Source organism: Pomacea canaliculata, linkage group LG7 (genome assembly GCF_003073045.1).
Source record: "Pomacea canaliculata isolate SZHN2017 linkage group LG7, ASM307304v1, whole genome shotgun sequence".
Classification (NCBI taxonomy): Eukaryota; Metazoa; Mollusca; class Gastropoda; order Architaenioglossa; family Ampullariidae; genus Pomacea; species Pomacea canaliculata.
The window spans coordinates 4,954,616-4,977,220 of NC_037596.1; the positions used below are offsets into that span (position 1 = coordinate 4,954,616).

At 38.0% G+C, this 22,605-nt stretch overlaps 1 protein-coding gene across 7 annotated transcripts in view; it reads left to right on the top strand.

Moving 5' to 3' along the window:
* LOC112568258 (dual specificity tyrosine-phosphorylation-regulated kinase 1A-like) overlaps positions 1–22,605 on the top strand; it is a 36,391-nt gene that overhangs the window by 5,541 nt on the left and 8,245 nt on the right. For 2 of the 7 annotated variants that reach the window (XM_025245465.1, XM_025245468.1), the window contains exons 2-8: positions 14,625–14,908; positions 15,378–15,575; positions 16,507–16,654; positions 17,061–17,347; positions 17,953–18,099; positions 18,590–18,730; positions 19,805–20,087. In XM_025245465.1, coding sequence (XP_025101250.1) covers positions 14,765–14,908; positions 15,378–15,575; positions 16,507–16,654; positions 17,061–17,347; positions 17,953–18,099; positions 18,590–18,730; positions 19,805–20,087 — 1,348 coding nt within the window. In that variant the 5' untranslated portion in view covers positions 14,625–14,764. Of the gene's footprint in view, positions 1–2,951; positions 4,472–7,174; positions 7,803–9,045; positions 9,586–11,440; positions 12,200–14,624; positions 14,909–15,377; positions 15,576–16,506; positions 16,655–17,060; positions 17,348–17,952; positions 18,100–18,589; positions 18,731–19,804; positions 20,088–21,863; positions 21,975–22,605 lie in introns of those variants that run through there. The other 5 variants (XM_025245470.1, XM_025245463.1, XM_025245464.1 and 2 more) reach the window with 5 other exon arrangements.

Genomic DNA, 22,605 nt, shown 5'->3' on the forward strand with positions numbered 1-22,605 from the left:
TTTGGCCAACAGCCACTTTCATTCTGTACCAGACTAGTCATCAGTCTGGGTGTGGGAATGTTCCTATGTGGTGGGGTGAAGGATTTTGGGTAATCAGGGTTGCTGATTAGTTTGATCTTTTTTCTTTTGGAAAGAGATTATGTAGTTTTGTCTTGATGAGGATTTTGTAGATGCTATTAACTATGGTAAGTCATTACATTGTGATCATGATGAGAAAAAGCATGTGAATTATAATATGTAAATAAAAGATGCATCTGCCATCTGTGGGCTTGTCAGTTAAACACTTTAGTGTCCAAGTAGTTAGAATTTAAAGATTAGTTCCATAAATGTGTTAAGTTTCTACACTAATGTACTAGTAACACTGATTTCAAAAATCATAAAATTTTGTTGTAGTTAAAGAGAAATTGTTAAAAACTCAATCCACACGAACATCGGCACACTCACACACAAATAAATTTAGAGCAAATGATGCATATAAAGAGTTGAATGCCAGAAATTAATTTTGAACTTTTTTTTTTGCACTTTTAAAAACATTGCTTATAGCTTAGATGAACAAAAAAAAAACCTTTGTACTATGTAGACTAGTTATTTTGGGTATTGAATTTAAGGGTTTTGTTTCAATGTATTTTAAGTGTTTGAATGAGTGAGCTTGGTATTTCATACTACATCTAGATTTAAAAAAATTGTATATAAAATAGCTCTTTTGAATTGATAAAAGCCTGTTAAGGCAATGATATAAAACAATCCATTATAACATACAAATTATAAAAAAAGGGAATAATATTACTTTGAAAGAAGGTGTGTTTAAATTAAAGAATTCATTCTTATTTGATGTGATAATCTTATTTTGTACCAAACTCCTTCATCACTGTTTCTCTTTCCTGTATCTTTTCTGTTTGCACAATCATTCTTGTTCTCCATGTTTTGTTAATAAAATTTTGTGTTTAATGGCATAAGCTATTTTAAAAGTATGCAAATATTAAAGTAAACTTTCATACCTTTTTATTTCAAAGAGATTGCTCAGAGATCTAAATTAGTTTCCAAGAATAAATTATAATTATTTCAGCAAGTTGTGTTTATTCTTTCTACCTCCCTTTCTCTCCCGTCACTCTGATAGGCTTTACTATGGCACAACTGTTAGCACCTGTCACCAATACAGTGAGAGTTGGCTGTCCTGGGTTCTGCTCTTGTCTTGGGCATGCTGTTCTTTCTCTGTATGTGGCATCTGTATATAGGGCTGAATGCCTTGCTGGCTCTGTGTAAAGCACCAAACCATCCCTGCTCCCCCCATCTCTCTGGTGATGTATATTTGTTATGCTGGCAACAGTATGATGATACAGGTCTTCAGTTTAGATTTTCTTGAGCACATAGTTCTTTCTGTGTATATGACACTATTTTACAGGGTGCGCTACTTGGCCTTAGTTGTGTACCTGTTATTAAACACAAATTCCACTTTCCTGTCCTCTCTCATAGATGTGTATGCACAAAAGCATTTATTGTTTTGATTTGGGTGTTTTGTAGGGGTGATGGTCGAAGAAGGTTAAGGAAGGTTTACATCATAGAAAACTAACTTTATTTTAAACAGGTTTGAAGTCCACATACAGTTGTTTCCCCTATGATTTCTTTGTGGGTTATTAACACAAGCTTTTGGCAAAATATTTTCAAAAAGCAAAACAATTTCTCCAGTAAAATTGCAAAATAATAGTTCAGAAAAACACAGAACATAATTAAAATAATGCTATATTTGTGCTTCTGAGAAAAATATTTAGAAAAATGTAAGATAAAATTGTTTAAAAAATTGCAACATGATGTCTGTGATGTGGAGTTCAACTTTACAATATATTCTTTTATAAATTGAATTGAAAATTAAATTTTTCTCTCAGTCTCTTCGAGTTACTGGTGAATTATTTATATTATGATTATTCTAATTATGCATCTGATAGCTAAATACTTTTTTGCATTTTTTATCTTTTTTTTTTTTTTTTGTAGCTAGCTTGCTTTGAAGAGTGCACTCTTCTGAAGGAGATATAAAACTGTATTTCTTGAACACCAAACTTTTAGTGTAATTAATAATAATAATAATATGTGTACTTGCATTGTGCAGCATCATGATCCAGTTGCACTCTTATTATAACTGTCCCAATTCTCCTCAGTTTTTTATTTTTACAGTCTACTAATCTTAATACAAAAACACGTTGATTTTGTTTATTATTTTTAGAGATGGCTTGTCACTAGTTTTGATGTAATTCAGTTTCATTGTACTAAAAAAACCCCATGGGAAATCAACTTGAAAATAACAAACAGCAAAACAGACATGTGCTGATGGTTTTGATGTGTTTCAGAAATTAAAGCTACTATAAAATTTGAGTAAACATTAATACTTTAAGGAAAGTAAGCCAGAGATTATTCTGCCTTATAAAACTGTATTCAGAGCTGTGCTGGGCCTATTCTTCCTTTCAAAAACTGAAATCAAGATGCAATCTGTGCTATAATATCAGATCAAAATCTGTTTTAGGACTTTTTTCTCATGCACTTAAAGCCTTTTTAAGACATAGCTACGAAAAAGGGAATAAAGACATTTGTTTATCCTGTCATATCATTAAAATTTAACTTGCTGTTAAGAGATTACAAATTACAAAGCAGTGGTTATGATACTAATTCAAAGATCCTGTATCTAAAAATTTTTTTTTAATAAACTCAGGAGATTCCTCCAAATCTCTCCTTGTCTGTGTCCAATCACCTCTTAAATTCAAGATAGCACTAAGTAACAAGCAAACAATTAAAAGGATGGCTTAAAAAAGATAAGTACAAAATTGACAGTATTTTGTAAAGCTTTGAAATAATTTACAATTTCCAGAGCACAGGGACTTGAATGAAATAGCAGCAGTAAATACTCCAGCGAAAACATTAGCGTCAGAAAAGAATTATTATTACTATTTTTTATTTTGTAGCTGATGAAGCATCAGTTTCTACGTTTGTGCCACAGCGTTAAGGTAACGTGGGTGGACATGCGGCCAGTAAAGCCGACAAAGACCGTGGTAGCGGTAGAATGAGTAGCGCTGTTTGTGTGGACTGCTCGGTGATGACGCGCAGCGCTGCTGACTCCCCAACCATGACGTAGATGCCAGCTAAGCAGGGAGAAACCCATCAGTAAACGGTACTGCCGACGACGGCAGGATCGCGCCCTGCCCTCCTACCGCGCCGAGCGGGGCTGACGTCTGCGTGCCTCGTGCAGTCTGTCGTTCTCCCATCATCTGTGTCGTGCCTTGCTAAGATGCGATGACCCCTCCTCCTCCTCCGCCGCCGTCTTCGTGTGGCGGTAGAGGAATGTGGCAGGCAAGCAGGTCACGCGCCCACCTCGCCCGACTGACAGGCCTATTACATAGGTCAGACCAGTGGTGTACCCTCTCCGCCTTTTGTGTATTCAACACTGCGGGGCCCATCTGTTGGATATTTCTCCTCGCGACAAGCCTGCTGCAATAGGATTCCTTGTCGCGCGAGTCTGTTCGAACGCCTCTAGCTCGTGATTGACCTGATGTCAGCAAAAACAGCGGTTTGGTGGTGGTGCTGCGGAGTAGTGCGTCGAACGATGGGAGAAAACAGCACTGAACAAGTCGACATCCTTACAGTGGAGAGATCACGTGTGCTCGGTGAGTGCTGAACAGGAAATGGATACAATACGAAGAAAATGGGACGTTTCGTTTATTTTAAGCGCCGCGATACGACCACATTACGTGTCTGAAGAGGAGGTGCTCGGCCGACTGTCGTCGTGCATGTTTGTTAAGTGTTGCTGTTTAAGGTGATTGCAAAGCGGCAGAGGATTCCAGGGCAGCCTTTTGCTCGTGTGTCCCTGATGCTTGATATGTGCAGACGTTACAGTTTATGATTGTGTTTGCATGGCAAATTGTGAAACACCTTCATGCATCTTTAATGCACCTAGCCCGAGATGGGACAGGCACAGACTGGCTGTCAATCTGCACTGACCCAGTTTGGGGTTGCAAACGGAAACTAGGGCCTTTCCCACCACTGCTGACCTTGGATTACCTTTAACCCCACTGAAAAGTTCCACCTGATGACTTGTGATGATTCATGTACAGGATGCAACAGCGCATTATTCAGCTTGTTTAGAGCTTGTAAAGACCACTGGTGAAAAATGTCTACACACTTTGACTTTCGATAAGCTAAACAGACCACAAAGAATGCTCTTTGATGCAGATAGGATTGTTTCAACTGACTGGAATGAAGATAATACAGTTCATTCAGATTGTGTAATGGCACATACTTCATGATAAATTTCACAGACTCACATTGTGTGACCAGAGTACCATCGCCCGGATGGTCGTGGGGTCGAAGACCTCTGTAGAGGCTAATTCTTTGCCGGAGATGGATGGCACTGAGGACGCCTTGGTCAGTGGCTCTGCTTGGCTTCAGCATGAGCAGGAGGCGTACCTCCAGACCCTTCGACTAAAACGTTAGTACAGCGTGCACATTGTGTGTGTGAGAGAGAGCATGTGAGAGTTGTTTTTATAATGTATGATTTCAGTTTAATCCTACAATGATAACTAACTTGTCTAGAACTTAACAGAGGGATTTGTTTACCAGTATTGGTAATTAGTATTGAATATTATCACATCCTCGGTCAATATCAATGGGGTTTTTATTGTTCTTAATGATAGTATGCAGCAAAGAGGGTCATGAAGTCTTATTATTTATGTTATGTCTGTTGTTTGAGTTTAGTCCCTCTTTACTTTCAAGTAATTTATTTTCATAGTATAATATTTATTATGAGATGAATAGTTATCTGTGTTGCCTTTGTTGACAGGTCTTTTTAATGTTTAAAAGATAAATGCACACTTGATCAAAACAAGAGGGTTTACACTGTGAAATATCAAAATAGTTTATGTAACTCTGTAGTTTTGAACAGATGATAATACCTTAAAAAAAGGATTGCACCACTTTTCTTTAACATAGAAATCCAATTCAGAAAATTTATATAACCAAAGTAAGAAGATATATTTAAAAAATAATGTAGAGCATAACCTGTTGATGATTCCTTTTAAAAGGATTGTTCATTTCAGTTCAATTATGTTTTGAAAACAACAAATATATTTTGTTAACTTATGACGTATTATTTGCAAATTTATATTTTTTAAAGTGTAAACGGGAATTCTTGCTAACTCAAATAGATGATTCTCTGAAGAAGTTTTCTTAACTATGGTGTGATACAGATGTTTTGATAAATCCTATGATGAGATGCATGCAGAAGTGAAAGGAGGTTGCTGCTGTTCTTATGCTACACTTCTCTTTGTGGATATACTGCATTTCTGTAACTTGTAAGAAATATTTAAAAAGTAAGAAGAAGAAAGTACTATTATTGGAGAGCTGGAAGTCAAATGCAATCTAGTGCATTGTTGTCTGCATATTTTCCTGGTTGGGAAAACAGGCACTAAGCAGCAGAAAGCTATTTTTAAAATTGTTTTTGCAGATTTCAGGTAGACATGTTGTCCAACTAAATCTTCATTGTGTATATATACTATTACTTTAGTATTACTGCCTGCTGGGATGTAAATGTAAGAACTTTCACCATGTCATATCATTGGTCATGAGGTTAGTGGAGTAAAGGTATAGTTAAGACTTTCTTGGTGACGTGATGAACACAATATGGGTTATAGAAACATGAGGTACTGTTGATGTGTCAGAATATAATTCAGTCAGCTGGCTGTTGTACATGATGCAAGGCAGCTGATTTAAATAACTTCTCTCCTTATCATTCTTTAAAGACAAGTAGATCTGGAAAAGAAGATGACCACTTTCGTCTAGCAGTTGCTTTCAGTTACTAAAACCTGTTTGTGTATTTTAAAAAAAACGAGGAATATTGTCAGACATAATTTTTAGTAATGCATAGGACCTGATTACCACCCATAACATAATAGTTGTAGATCTTATAACATGTGAGAGTATCGCAAACTTCTGGATTTGGCATGCTGTTTATTTACTCTTCCTCTCTTGCTAGTGTGCATGTGTGCCCACACACACACTCTTTCTCGCTGACATATATTGTTGGTAGGCACAACCTGTAGCAAGTGTTCAATTGTTATTGGAAATGCCGGGAGGGCTACATCGCTATGCGGGCAAGGAAAAACTGCTTAGTCAGCTGTTTTGGTCTAACGGGTACCCACGCAACGCTCGCACAGCCAGCGCCTGTGACCGGGCCTCAAATCAATAGTCAGATGTAGCTTAGTTCTCTGGCACTGGCAGCAAATGACATGGTTTTCCCAGAGAATCTCTGTGCGCCAGCACATACATCACACCCTCGCTCTCTCCCTCGCTCGCTCGTCTTTCTCACGCATGCACGCACACGCATTTGTACATGCGACACAAGCCAGGATCTGTACACAATCATAACTTTGGCAAATGCATAAAGTGTATACGTCCACGACAATGTAGCAGCATTTCTACTCACTTCCAAAAGAGGTGTCCCTCACCCCTGTAATTGGGTATATATAATTTTACATTTTGTGTTTTAGCAGAAAAAGAAATTAAAAATCAATGTTTTAGTGCTATTCATTTTGTGCCGTATTTCTCATCAGATTACTTTTTAAATGTGGAAAGTATCAGATCGTACACAGGGGATGGCAGACATTTCATTCCTATATTATCATTTCTTAAAAACGTAAATTAGTCTGGAAGCAATGGTGTATGATGAAAAGTAGCTAGTTCATAAAGAGCCCTGTATGAAGATTAGCTTTGGCTCAGACGAGAACCCGAGTTTGCGTGTCCCCTACTAAATTCTTGCATAATAATTATGTAAATTTATGCCATATAAGGGGAATGACCTCTAAGTTCGGCGTGCGCTGGTTCTTGGCTTCGGTTTGGCACAAGAATTCCGCTGCACAGAGCCGTGCCGCTGCTTGCATGGACGAGTCTTCCCTCCTCCCTCTGCACTTTTTTTTGGGGGGGAAGGGTAAAGGGGAGGGGGAAGCAGCGGAGGGGTAATGCACTCTGATATGCATTCTTTGTTCAGCAGTGTTCTGGAAACCGCTTCTTCGTGACACCAGACTGTTCTTATCTTATCCGTCACTGTTGGCCATAATAAAATAGATACTTTACCCCCCTCATGAAAACCCAGACCGTCTCGTGGTCTGAAATGTATCGTACAGCTTGGCGCGCGAGAAAGTTGGTTACCGCGTGCGAATTTCTGAGGGCTGGAAAGACTTGGTTACTACCTTTTGACTGTAAAGCTAGTCTTATGACAGCCTGTGCAAGAATGGCGAGTCACAGTGGCATAATTTCGTCAGTTATCTATCTTCCTCCTTACGGCAAGGACCGCGGCCAAAGCTAGCGGGAGTAGATTGGAGTGTGGGAGGGGGGCTGCTCCTCTCCCGACACCTCGACTCATGCACAGACTGGCTAGACCGCCATGTCTCGCTATTCTTAGCCCTCTCCCACAGCAACAGTCGCCATCTTAGAGCATGGCGAGCTCTGATTGGTTGGCGGTAGGGGCAAGGTCGGGTTGAGCTGAATCATTGCCTGGCTGCATGGGCAAGTCACATGACATAAACAAAGCCACCTGGTTGTCACATGGAGGGGGCGGAACCGCATGTAGATATAGAAGAGATTACATTATAGTTCTCTAACCCCCTTTCCCCCACCTGTGGTGGACAGGGAGGCACGCGACTTTCAAGTCACACGATTGACAAGTTGTTTACCTGTGAATGGATAATCTTATCAGAAAACGCTTTTCTGGTGCTTGTGCAGAAGCAACTAACGCAAGAGATCGCAAAGGATGCAAGTATTAAAAGGTGTATTTAAAAAAAAAATTGCACTCATTCACAGAAGATGTAAAGAATCAAAAGTTAGAGAATTATTTGTACCTGTTATACATCACTGTGCCTCTGATAATACTGTGCTATTGATACTTCACAAACTCATATTCCATCAATATAATGGAATAATAATCCCTGTTCCTGAGCTTGCTGTTAGCATTTATATTCTCAATCGTAATACCTGTTTCCTTCCCATCATGTGCCTCAGAAAACAAGTTTTCCTATTTGCTTTTTAGGTTTCAACGTAATATTTCACTTAAGTGTACACTCCTGCATATTGATGCACTCCTAAATGAGCATCAGGTATCCCATTTCTTTCAAAGAAAGAGATAGGAGAAAGATTGATGTGGGGGATTTCCCCTCCTACAGTGCTATATATAGCATAATATAGATTTTCGTATTTTTCTTCTTCCACCCTTCCCTCACTCTTTCGTCCCATCTCTTTCTCTGGCTTTCGGTATTTAGATAGGTACACTTTTAAAGTTTCTACAGTATGTAATCCTGCTTTGCTTAAACATAAGTACAATTGATTCATTTTTGCAAGCTTTTTCAAGACAAAAATTAATTTTCTTCACCACCCACTCCCCCCATCCCCTCAAAAAAAGAGATAAAATTTCAAATTAAGGTGGAATATAATATGAATATGGTCATTTGAGCAGTTGTTTATAACACATTTCTAAAATTTCCATTAATAATTAACAAATTGCGCAACCAAGATAATGAAAACTGGCACAAATTTATTTATGTAATGTCTGTAACTGATTGGAAACATAAAACCTGGTAAAATTTAAGGTTTTATTTAAATGATAATAGTTTTACGTCTTGGATTTCTTGATAGTAGGCACTTCTGTTTAGTGTGTAACCAGAGTGAATAAGTTCTTAAATGCTCATAAGTTGGATTTAATAAATATTAATGATATTTAAAAATCTATTATTATTAATTACAGATCTTTCACAGTAAGCATTTTCAGAATTAAGTTTATCAAACAGGCCTTAATGTTTTGCAAACATGAAAGAACTCAAATCATGAAGTTAGCCATTGTATACTGATATAATCATATACTGGAAAACCAGAATTTGCGAAGGAATGAGTTATGGCTGCTTGGTCTGGTTTCATGGAGTTGATAGATAACCGATGCATTGTTCCTATTTTTATGTTACCAAGCAGTGTGAATCTTTACAGATAGAAAGGTAGTAAAGCATTTTATTCCTCCTCCCCCCATTTCCTCACCCACCCTCTTCGTGGACGAGTAATGCGCACGCTGGAGGAAGCAGGGACAGGCAGCATCGACCTGTCATGAAGGCTAGCTCCAGAGGCAGCGGTATACAGGCACCGACCAGTATAAAAGTCCTAGCGGAAAGAGTAGCACGCGTGCTGCTGTGGCAGAATCATACTCGTGAGATCAGGTCCATCAATCAGTACGCGGCAGAGGGGTCCGATTCGTGAGGCATGTCATGGTAGAAAATCCACGGGTCGTCTGCCATGCACTCCATGACCCAGCCCTATCCCACAAGCCCCTGCTTTGTTTTGATCCATGGCTGAAGGGGAAATCACCTGAAGTACAAGCCTGGCCTGCGTCGTCGTGTGCGTGCGTGCGTCTGTGCGTGTGCACGGCGCTGATAGTCACACACTGGGGTTACTAACCCGTGCCGCTATTTTCGTCCCTGACGCCAAATGGCCCCGCTTTGACTACGGGCGGAAGAGCGGGAGCCGCTAACAAGATGGGGTGAAAGCAGGCTGGGTGCAGACATCACAGAGGTGAGAGAGAGAGAAGCAGCTCGCGTTTTGTTAGCAGCAACTGGCACTACACTGTCACACGCCACTTCCTCGTGTGCAGACGGCAAAGTGTAGCAACTGACGTAGCTTGCATGTCTCCACACGCCTTTTTTTGCATGATGATTATTATTTAAAAATCTCACTAGTCTGTATAAGCGTTAGCCTTTTTTCTGAAAGGAATATAAAGCAGCAGGAGATATATGCTCATTGAAACAGTTGTAAAACATAAATTACATGCTGTTCTAGCTAGTGGGTTAGGAGGAGAGACCAGTTGTTGCTCAGGCACTACAGGATAAAAGCATCTTAAAGATTGCACATAAATATCTGTGGATGGTGTTTTTGGAGGCATCTGCCAGAACACTTGTTTGTTTTTATGGGACTGGGTATCTGAAATAAGCTTGTATCTCTTCAGTCATTTTATATCATTCCCCAAAAGAACATTTCTGGAATAATCACACCTTTTATAACAGTCTTTTGAAAGGAATGCTCTTAAATCAATATTGTTTTTTCAGTGACTAAATAGATTTTATAATGTTGACATTTTTTCCTTTGTTTCATGTAAGTTTAAAGGTAAAAACACTTTTAATTCTGCTTGTAGAAAACTTAGTTTGTTATATGCATTTATAACCTGCATGCAAAGCCTGAGGAATCATCCAACTAGAAGCAATAGATGGATGAGAGTTGCTTAAGAGTTTTGTCTATAAGCACAAGTTAAATATGCTCACCATATTGGGATTATTTGTACAAAGCATACACAACTTTTAATTTAGAGATGAGTTAATTAAATATTCCATGGTTAGAATAATCTTAACAATAAAAGCTTGACAATAAATTAAGGTTTACATGTTGACAGATTGAATGATGTTTAAAGATTTTTGAATTCAGCACCTTCCCACTCTTTTGATGTAATATTTCTGATAATCATAGCACTGGAATGTTGCGGTGACAACTGACTCATTATTGTGAACAGAATCTCTTAGTTTAAATGGTGTTGCTAGATTTGTTTATCAGTTTTACTGCACAGGGCTTCTGCTTACGCAAAAAATTGCATACAGTACGCATTAAAAGTTTGGAGGACCCCTTAAATTTTCGTCAATGGGGTCCCATTCAAATTTGGGTGAAGAACAGGGACCCCTTAAAAATCTGAAGAAGGGGTCCCTGGGACCCCAAAGAATTTAGCCTTAGCAGAAGCCCTGCTGCAGTTTAACATACTAAAATGTATATGTCAACATACAGTATTTAACTTATTTAACATTTAATGCACTCAAATGTTTTTAGCAGTGTATGTATCTATACACACCCATCATTTTTTATTATCACAATAACAGATCACTTTTCTGCAAGATAAGATTTTAAAATATTGACTTTAGATATATTTCCTGAAGCAAATTTACATTGTGATCAGGTTTTATAGTTTTGGTTTTTGGGGTTTTTTTTTAAACCAGATTTTCGACCCTTGCAGCTTTTGGTGATACAGTGAAGAATTATACATGTACTTTGTGTTTTCCTACCCCTCACTTCCCAGTATTTACTAAGCTATTCTAAGACTTTATTATTACATTTCGTAATAAAGATTAGAGCATCTGCTGTCAAAGATAAAAATTATATTCTCTGAAGGCTGTAAGAGCTTCATTATAAATCATATGCCTTCATAAAAGTGTAAAATAAGTTTTGTGTGTAGTTGTATTTTCACCCACTGTGCACAGATTTGGTTTCTGTGTTGACAGAAGTCATTGTGAAAAAGGCTTGAGCCTGATTTTCGACTACCGTCCTGTCGTTAGTTCCCCTTTTAATGGGTAAGATGGAGTTAGGGAGGTAACGAATGGTCACCATTTACCTGAGGGCCTGAAAGTGGGCTGGAGATGAAAAATGGGCATCAGTATCTAACGTCGATTGAAGTGACTGTTTGCCAGCAGTTAGCGCTCAGGCCCTCGACCAGACAGCGTTAGACGCCACGCCAGTGCAGGCAAGGCGAACTGGAAAAGTGCGCGGTGCTGGCGTACAGTACACCTTCACTAATAGCACGGTTCATTGGTGGATAGCACGCGCGCACCTCCACATGATATATGTAAACGCAGTCGAGGGAAGGGGAGCATGAAGAGGGTTTGAAGCAGAGGGTGTTAGGTGGTGGCTGGCATGAAGAGAGATTGTACAATATTCACATGTACAGGGAGAGATTATGATTGGGTGGACCAAAGGGGATAGGCCTGGTGCTGGTGCCAGAGGCAGCGTTTTGTGACAGAAAATGTCTGGGATGACGACATGTCTGGAGGATAAAGAAAGAAGCAGGATAAAGATGAGACTGAAAGTGATAGGGCTAGCCAAGCAGGGGAGGAGAGAAAGAAGGGGGGGGGATTAAGACAGCAGTGTGTGCCGCACATCCGGACATCGATTTTTTTTTTTTAAACCATCCATTTTCACTTACCTTTCTATTCTCCACCCCTCGCCCCCCACCTCTTCTGTTTCTGTCTCTGTGTATGCGGCCTGTAGCTGCCAATGAGTGCCAGACCATGACACTGGCCTGCTCAGTCTGCATCATATCTGTTGGTCACTCCGTGTCCACATGACTAGCTTCCATCAGCATAGCTTTTGTCTGGTGAGTGCTTTGTTAGTGACCAGAATATAGTATTACCTTGGCTGATGTAGTAACCACATGCACAGTAAATCAGTACAAAACTACTGTTGTGTGACTTGTCAGAATATCACACCAGATATCATGCAAACTGCGGTGTGGAAACATTTTGGCTAGTGGTCACACCTCCCCCAAAACAACAGCAGGCAGCGCAGAAGAAAATTGAACCATAGTGTCTTGCTGTTGTCCTTACCCTTACAGTAGGCTATGAACTGTACTGGGGCTTTGATTTCATTTTTAAACTTGGTGTTGTTGTCCTTATGAAAAGTTATGAGATAGTTGAAAACACTTTGTGTTTGGAGGAAGCATATCTTATGGTGGCACTTTTGGTTCAGCCAAAATCCAGCCTTAGACAGCTTTTATTTGTCCTGATGTGGGGCAAAACAAAAGCAAAACAAAATAAAAATTAGTTAATTCTTTGGAAAGATAAACATTAACAGCATAATGCATTCTTGGGTTTTGTAATGTTTACATATTTCAATCACAAATTTTATAGTCTGGTCATCAGCATATGTCATTTGTCTTTCACATACACATTTATGTTCACACATACAGCTGCCCGAGTAGTGGTAGTTTTGATATATTGGCAAGAAATAAGGATTCGACGATTTATGCATTAAAAACTGTACTTCATACATTATTTGGGAGATGTTGATAGTTCTTGGGTTTAGATGATATACAGGAGGTCCTCGGGTTACGTCAGCCCCGATTTACGATGTTTCGTGGTTACAACACATCTCCCATTTATTATATAAAGCCTTGTTTTGACTTATTTATTTTTATTTTGTATGTGTTTTTTGATAATTACTGTGTTAGGATATGATAAGTGCTTACAGTATGTTAGTTACATGCAGTCTGTACGTATGTTCTGACACAGCGAAAATCAGTTTACAACGCGATGTAGGAACGGAACAACATCGTAAATCGAGGACCACCTGTACAAGAATTGTGCTTGTCTGTGATAAAGGTGTTACTAAGAGTTCTATACACTCTTTGAGTAACTAAAATTTGTTTGTTTTAATTTTCATATTGTCTTGTTTTATCATGTCCGAAGATAATACTTTTGGTAGAAAAAGTTACTGATGTATAAGTTTTCCATCATTTATTAATTTAAATTTTGTGTATGTGAGGATGAGAAGGAAGGGTGAGTTTAAGATTAGATCAAAATTAACTTTTTTTTATTTTGAATGTTTAAAAAAAAAAAGCCTTCGATTCCTAGTTAAGTCCATACCCAGGTTTACTCTCAAAAGTATATAAAGCTTTTCCTAAGATGATAATAATGTTGATAAATTTTAAATGTCACGTTTAGTAAAGTCCTGTAGAATGCATAATAGAATCAATGTGTAAAATATCATAGGACTAAAGTGGTAGTTGCATGAAGTAGTGTTGTATATGAAAAGGTTCTGAGGGAGATTCTGAACAGTACCATTTTAATTATAAATACCTATTGTGTCCAATAAGATATGTTGGTAAATAGTTTCACTCCTATGCAGTTTTGTTTAGCAACTGTCATTAATGTTGAGAATTCTAGCTGTTAAGTATTTTTCTGATTAAGTTACTGTGTTTGACCTGGTTTAGATTATTGGAGTCGTGCACTAGTTATCTACTATTTTGACTAGCTATTTGATTGATAAGGACTAAAAATTGAGCTTTCTGTAGTAGCTGCAGTATTAAGGTAACTTTTCCCCCTTTAATACAGATTACATTAGGCACTGCCTTTGCATACGATAATTCACGAGTGATAAGGGCTGGAATCATATAATTTGCCTTTTAAATATAAAGTATCCCATTATGATGGTGTTCCTGTTTTTTTTTAAGTAGCAATATTATGTTAAGTGTGCTATTAACTTTAAAACCCATGTTTTATAATGCAGTGGGTCATAGGCTAAGATTGGTGGGATAAAGGGATACCTGGTTTTGTGTTCTCCAGCAAGGAAAAAAGGGTCCTTTTGTTGTGACCTGGAAATCATTACTGTGCTGAGTGCATGTCGGCACATAAAAAAGGAAATGAAACATCAGATAAAGCCAATAAAATATTTTGATGCACAAATACATTTACACCACAGAACATTGCATACATGATAGAAATTTTTAGCTTTAGTCACAGTGAATTGGTTAGTAATATTTGCTAAACTGTTATAATTGATGAAAAGTTAGTTGCAGCACTAATAAATTTCTTGTAATAGACATACTAAAGATTGCAGTATGTTACCCTTAATTAAATACTGCTAAATGTTAGAATTTTATTGTATTTATTTAAAACTTGATTTTCATTAAAAATTGATGTGTGTTACTTTCTTATTTTTTTTCATATGAAGTTTAGATTTGGTTCATAATATATTTTTAAGTTGCAAGTAAGGTGAGTTTCAATTCATTGTAATATGTGCAGGTCAGCTGTGGGTGTGCCAGCATGAGACGGGCGTGGCCCCCAGCATCGGGTGCCAGAGGGTAGCGGTGGCAACTGTTGCGCCTGCAGGGGCAGGCTTAGCATTGGCGTCAGTGCCTTGCGGGGGCCTGGGGCTCCGGAGGATGGCCGAGGCGCTGCAGCAACAGCAGCAACAGGACGCGGCGGCCATGCAGAACCGCATCCCCAACAGTTTCCGCGATCCGGCCACTGCACCCCTGCGCAAGATGTCCGTTGACCTCATTAAGACCTACAAACATATCAATGAGGTCTGCCTTTCTCAGTAATTCACCTGTAGCAATCAAATACTTAAGTGTATAGAACGCCCTTAAGTAGGTAGTCAGTCAGTGCTGGTTGACCATTGGACCATAAAAGTATGATAAGTTGCAGGAAATAAGCTGTGTGCTAAGTTTGTTAGATTTAACAACACAACATTCAAAGAGATCAAAATTATTTGTGAATTTGCTTTGTAATGAGCATATTTTCTTTTGTGTGTGTGTGCTCTCACTGTTAAAGAAATGTCTCATCTCTAGGATGGTTCAGAAATGCATCAGCAATAAAATAAAAAAAAACATCTTTGAGGGGTAATTTAGTGACAGAAAATAATTGATTCATTCTAAATAAACAAAGCCTAGTAAAAGCTCGATTTATATGATGACATTTAAAATGAAAGTTTCAACTTTTTTGTTTTTTAAAGATTATGTAGTTCTGTAACATCATACATTCTCTTACTTCCAGGTCTACTATGCCAAGAAGAAGCGGCGTGCGCAGGTGACACAAGGAGATGAGAGTGGCAACAAGAAAAACAAAACTAACACTCATGTCTACAATGATGGACATGATGATGCCAACCATGATTACATCATCCACCCAGGAGAAAAGTGGAATGAACGCTATGAGATTGACTCACTTATAGGCAAAGGGTCTTTTGGTCAGGTAAGTGGTCATGCACTCTTTCATCTGTTTTGTTTTGCTTATTCTTTCAATTTGATGGCCTCATAGGGCTCAAACTTTCAAGTCAACTTTTTTTGTGTGTGACTTGAAGCACTTGGTTATTGTTTGAAAGGAAGGATCATTTAGATGACGGTAAACTGTTAAAAGTCAAAACGAATGAGCAGTCGATGGATTTTTAAAAAATGAAAGATGTGTAAATTCATTTTAAGCTTTTATCTTGGTTCAGAGAGCTTTTGAGACTTAAGTTAAACCTACTTGCTCTCTTGACCAAGGACTGTAAGGTTAGATGCAAATGTTTGAGCATAACCAGCAGCAACCAGACCTCTACACTTGTCTGTGGATAGAGTTAGGTGTAAACATTTTATAGAACACTGATAAGAAGCAGAAAAAGTTGCATGTTATTAATAGGTCTGGTTTCCATGTCATCCGTGCCCTGGACAGTGATTTTAAGCAGAGGATATGTGTGATGTACAAGTAAACTAGAAAACTGGGTCAGGTTGGTGTTTCTGCTTGAATGGGTTCCTGTCTCTGCACTGTGGGGTCGCCTTCAAGTACTGCACTTTGTGGCTGAGGGCTGTTAGTGCTGACTCCCATTAACAAAATCCAGGATACTGAGAGAACCACGTGGAGTGTGAAGTCTGTTGACTCAGCTCATCTGTGCTGCTATATAATAAGTAATGGCCTGCAGCTCTGAATAGACCATCCAGGTGTTTATCTGTGCTGTGTGTGGATAATATAGGAGTACAGAAAGGACAAGATGAATGTATCAGTATTGTGTCTAGAGCTAAAAAAGTAAAACTTAATCAGACTACAAGTTTTCTTTTAGTCATGAAACATAGATTGAGTGAGACTTAACTGTACAGAACAACCAGGCTCTTTTGATTATTTGATTATTTTTCATATTGTATTGCAGGTGGTAAAGGCATATGACCATGGGGACCAGGAGCACGTGGCTATCAAAATCATCAAAAATAAGAAGCCTTTCCTCAATCAGGCTCAGATTGAGGTCAAGCTGCTTGAACTCATGAACCGTCATGATGCTGAGAACAAATATTATATTGGTGAGTAAACCTGCTTAATGATAAAATATATTGATAGGAAAACCTGCATAATGCTGAGATTATTAAGAACAAGAAACAGTGAGTGAACTGTTAATGTCCATATAGAAAGATCTGTTATGTAGCTAAACTGAGAGAGTACACAGATGGACACAAACAATACCTATAACTATTAATGAGGACCAAAAAAGACAAAGAAAATGATATATGCACCAGTAAAATCATGGAAGCAGTAAGATTCATTTCACCTGTTTAAGAAAAATGAGCATGGAGCAGGTGAAGACTAAGATAGTTGATGTCTTCTCTCCATAATCATCATTCAGGAACTTTAAAGCACACTTGTTATTAAGTTATGCAATCCATAGCTCATTTTAAGACTACACCCTGATCCCAATTTTCTGTGTTGCAGTGCGGTTAAAGCGGCACTTCATGTTCCGGAACCATCTATGCTTGGTGTTTGAGCTTTTATCCTACAATTTGTATGACTTGTTACGGAATACAAACTTTCGTGGGGTGTCCCTCAATTTGACTCGTAAGTTTGCTCAGCAGCTGTGCACAGCACTGCTGTTCCTGGCGACCCCAGAGCTGAACATCATACACTGTGACCTCAAACCAGAGAACATTCTCTTGTGCAACCCTAAGCGCAGTGCAATCAAAATTGTGGACTTTGGCAGCTCGTGTCAGCTAGGCCAGAGAGTGAGTACAACATTCCCAGGGGGAAGAGAGGGCATATGGGTCTTGAAGTATGTGTGCAGGTGTGATTGTGTACATGTATGTTTGTGTGTGTATGTGTATATATATGTATGCATACTAGTGTGTGTATACACCTGAGTACAAATGGGTGGAGTCAAGTCATGAAACAAGCCCACACATTTTGGTCAAATGTGGACTTGGTGGATGTGAGGAGACAGCAAGAATGGTAAGGAAACACAAACCATGGCAACAGGTGAGTTGTAGGCCTTTAGCAGAGGAGATAATACAGGAAACCTGACAAGCTGTGTTTGGTACAGACAGGACTGAGTAAATGCAGCAAAGAATGTTAAAAGAAAATGGTGAGATCTTTAATGGAGTTTGTAATTACCTTATATATGCAAGCAAAAGCCATTTAGCTAAACGTGGAGCAGTTTACAGAAATCTGGTGCAGTGTGTTTATCTAGACTGCAACAGGGAGCAGAGGTCTATGTTGTTGCATTAGTAGCTCTACATTTTTCTGCCTGAAGACTGCACATCTTTTAATGAACATTTATTATACTGTACAAATGTAGCATGTGGCTGTCATGATTTTTGGCTTTTGCATACAGATATACCAGTACATCCAGAGCCGATTTTACCGCTCACCAGAGGTGCTGCTGGGCATCCCTTATGATCTAGCAATTGATATGTGGAGTCTAGGGTGCATACTTGTAGAGATGCATACAGGAGAACCCCTTTTTGCTGGATCCAATGAGGTATTAGAACACAAAAGCATATGTTGCAAACAGATCAGATTTGTTGATTTTGGGGGGTTTTTGGTTTTGTTTTGATTTTTTTTTGTAAATGTGATGGTGTCTTGTAGTTTTTTTTTTTTTAATGTTTAGTCACTAGTTCAGCCCAGAAAAAAATAGTATATCTTTATTAAATATGTGAAAGAAGCTTATCCAGATGAGTTTGTGAATACTCTATCATACATCCAGGGAATTTTTTTCTTTTATGTATTTATTTCAATTTCTGTGCTAGGTGGTTTGAAAGAAGTAGATCTTTTATACAAGAATGCAATTAAAAAATATAGTTTTCCTCAATGCATGAACAACCCTAGTCTGTTTTATTTCTCACTCTTGTTTGTAGCTAATATTTCAGGTAGTGATATCACGAGCTTTATTACAAAATGACTGAATTCTTTTCAAAATGTGTAGCCCAAGTGTGTGGTCTTATCACTGAGATACATAAATTATGTTTCAGTTTGACCAGATGATGAAGATAGTGGAGGTATTGGGTATGCCTCCTAGGTCAATTCTAGACCAAGCTCAGAAAACACGCAAATATTTTGACCAGCTGCCAGATGGATCTTATGTGCCCAAAAAGCCCCGTGATAACAAGAAGGTTAAACTGTTTTCTGTGATTATTATGTACGCAGAGAAACCTGGGTAGCATATGAATCTTGTTTTTTGGTTTACTCAGCAGTCTTTCAAAAATTTTGAAAAGTTGCTGGAGGGATACAATCTTATGTTTATTAGCTGCAGATGTATTATGCCCCAACACAGATCTAGGTGTAAATTTCTTTAATGATGAAGAAATGCCATTGATAAACATATAGCCTGCACTTTTTTCCCCTTCATTGTCTCAGCTTAGTGAACAACCAGTTGAGATGGTAGTGACAGGGCAACCTATAGAAAAAGAGTAAAGTTTGAAGAGACTGAATGTTGCACACAGTTGCTTAACACAGGATCTGATGACCTGGGAATACAATCAGGAGAGACTAGATGATCATTCTTTTTTTCCTTTCAGATACTGAAAGCATAGTACAGATACTTTGGCTCATATTATAAACAATTTCTGCCCAAATAAAATATGTTTTTTCGGCAATGGATAAACTAAAACATGCCAACTGTCCGATATGTTATGAATTGTCTCTATCTGCAGAATCAGTATTGGGATTTACTGTGCTACCTGCAGTAGCATGTTGTAGACTAGTCCTTCTGAGGGTATTCTGTCCAAGGGGGAGATAAGCTCACAATTCCTTTTTTTTTTTTTTTAAAAAAAAAAGCTTCATTAAATGTGTGTGTGCACGAACACACCTACACATATCATGTGTAGATGTCAAAACTTTAAGTGTCAGAAGCTGACTTTTAACTTGATCTAATGGAGGCATACATCGTGGCATCAGCAGTCCATCGTTGAACAAATGACATCATTATCTTTAGGTGTTTTTTTTTTTATGTAAATGTTTGATACCATGAAAATTTTAAATGATTGGCGGCTAGACTTAATTAAATAAAAGCTGGTGCATGGACGTGCTCTCTTGCGTGTAAGTGCATTAGTTAAAGATGCAGAACGCAAACATTCTAAAATCTTTTCTTGAGGTTATGTGTATGTGGGAGAGGTTTGCTGATGATTCAGGGTTTATTCTTTATTAGTGTTTGCAATTTTATCTGAGCCAGTGTTTTGCCCACACAGTACAAGTCTCCTGGGACAAGAAAGCTACATGACATCATTGGAACAGAGACAGGTGGTCCTGGAGGACGTAGAGCTGGAGAGCCAGGTCACTCAGTGTCAGATTACCTCAAGTTCAAAGACCTTGTCTTACGCATGCTGGACTATGACCCCAAAACGCGCATCTCGCCGTACTATGCTCTGCAGCACAACTTCTTCAAGAAAACAACAGATGAGAGCACAAACACTTCCAACAGTACCTCCACTAGTCCAGCCATGGAGCAGCAGAGTGCTTCAAGTCCATCTGGTGTGTGGTTTGATCTTTCTGATTTCTTTTGAAGGTGTTGATAGTCAAGCCTTTTTTTTATATATATATATACTATCATCATTATCTATAAGTATTTTATTTTTTATGTTCTTCTTTCTCTGAGTGTTTTGATTTTATGGAGGATAAAACTATATTAGTTTAAATGTTGTGACCAGTCCAGGAGAGGTTTATGTTTTGCTTGTACACTTTTTTTACCTAAGCATTTGTGCTCATCATATGCATTTTTAAGTATTTCAAGCTTGTTTGTTTAATATTTTTTGTTTGAATTGGAAAAAAATTGCTACTTTACAAGATATTCATTTTTTTACTGCTAGTTTTTCATTCCCAAAGCAACAGCATACTGTCTTCTCTTGTGTCTGTTTGTCTTGTCTCTTGGCAACATCACGTAGGTTTTGTGTAGTTGAGCTTCTGTCTGCACAAAATACTGCTTTATATATCTATATTCTGTATAAATCTATATACACTCTGTAATTTGATGACAGTGGCTGTACTCTTTTAATTCACCACATTCTTAAACCAGCTGTGATGAGAAATGCTTGTGCTTATTCACCATTACACATTTTGTTTAAGAGAAATTAATTTTTTCTTTCTGCTGTCTCCACTCTCTGCAACCTTTTTTATCCCTCTTTTTTGGGTTCTTTTTGCTAAATATGGATGGCATAAATTGAACCATGCATAACCATCCACATATTTCATTTATAATGTTATCCCTATAAGAACTGCACTTGTGGCACTGATCAGAATATATCAGAGGGTGTAGGGGATGCAAATATGGCATGTTTATATCTCGTCATTCCATTAAACATGCTCATTGCATTTTACAATGCTAAAACTGATATCAAATTGAGCATTTAACCGAACTGGGTTCAAGAATAATACCAGGTGCATTTAAGACATCAAAGACATGGGACTTCAGGTCATTTTGGATGTGCTCGAATGCTGAAATAGTTCAGTTTTGAAATCAAACATAAAATGCTAGCTGATTAAAAACTTCATTATTCATTATTATATAAAGACATTTTGTAAAATCTGATATAGGTATTATGCTGGCCAGAGGTTATGCTTGTGTCTAGTGTAGGGCCTAAATTTTTTTCTGAAATGAAAACTTTTTTCCTTGCATGCATAAATGAGAAGTGAAAAGCAAAAGTAATGTATATTGCTGTTTCGAGTCTTTGACATATGGCTTAAACTAGTTAGGTGTACCTTCATAATATAAACAAGCTGGAAGACAAAAATAATAGTGTATGTCAGTATTTTATTTGCTGGCTAAAAATAATTTGTTTATATGCTTTGGACCATCATGAAAGTTCTTTTCTGTAAGTGGCTAACAAAAAAACAGAGTATCTTGCTCTCACACACAACCTTTCTGTCAACTGGTTATAGTTACTGAAGAGTGTAGGTCAGATTTTGAAAGGCTTTTAAAAGCTTTTAGCTTAGGCTTTAGCATTTAAATATCCCCTAGTCTGTTCTTTTGTTTTTCAATAATTCAATTCTCATGCTTTGCGCCTGGCAAGCATAGATCATAAATGCTGGTGATCAGAGACATCTGCTGCTTGACTTTACTGCTCTGACCCAGAAAACGTTATTTTATTTATACAGCTCTGTTTTTCTACACCTAGTCAATCATTCAAGGATATTCTCTAAAAGTAAATCCTCGTGTGGAAATCATTTTTAATGAAAGAGCACGGAAAAAGAAATCAAGGGGCAGAGCACTGCATCCATGATCTTGATTGTTTCCCTTGATTCATGTTGTAGAGGTTCTGTCGGGGCAAGCGTGCTACATGAATCGTATGATGAGCCGAGCACAGCTTAGAGAAAGACCTCAGTAGCTAGTGCCACAGTCAGCTTGGGCCATCCAAACAACTAGTATGTAGCTCTCTTTCCTTTTCTCATTTTTTTCCATTTTCTGTGAAAAGCAGTGTACCTTAACCACGTCATGTTTTGATGCTTTTTTCGAATCTGTACATACTGGTTGTGTAGACTGCACAGCATTTGGAAAACAGGTGAACCAAATGTGCAGTTTATGTGAAGCAGAATAGGTAATGAAGTTGTGTCTTCTGTGTTTATATTTTCATTTATTTAGCTTTAGATGTTTTAGTCTCTCTCTCTCTCACCCTCAAGTCTGGATTGGGTCTATCATTATTATGCTTCAACAGCTTGTGCATACCTTTAGAAGAAATTTGTAGATTGTTTTTGCTAACAAATATGTTTCAGTTTGACTAATTGTTGTTTCAATAATGTTGTTTTGGCATCAAAGATAAGCAGCTAATTACACATGTTGAAAATGCTGCTTTTTTTGTTTCTTAAAAGCATGTGATGGCTAAATGCTTAGTGGTAAAAATTGTCTGAAACCAGACTTAGGTGGTACAGCCCCAAGTCATTTATAATTGCATATGCCTGTGTATATGTTTTGTATATGCATGCGTGAGCATATGTATGCTAGTCGTGCGTGCATGTCTATGTTCTGTTGAAGATAAAGGAATCTGGTAAATCATTA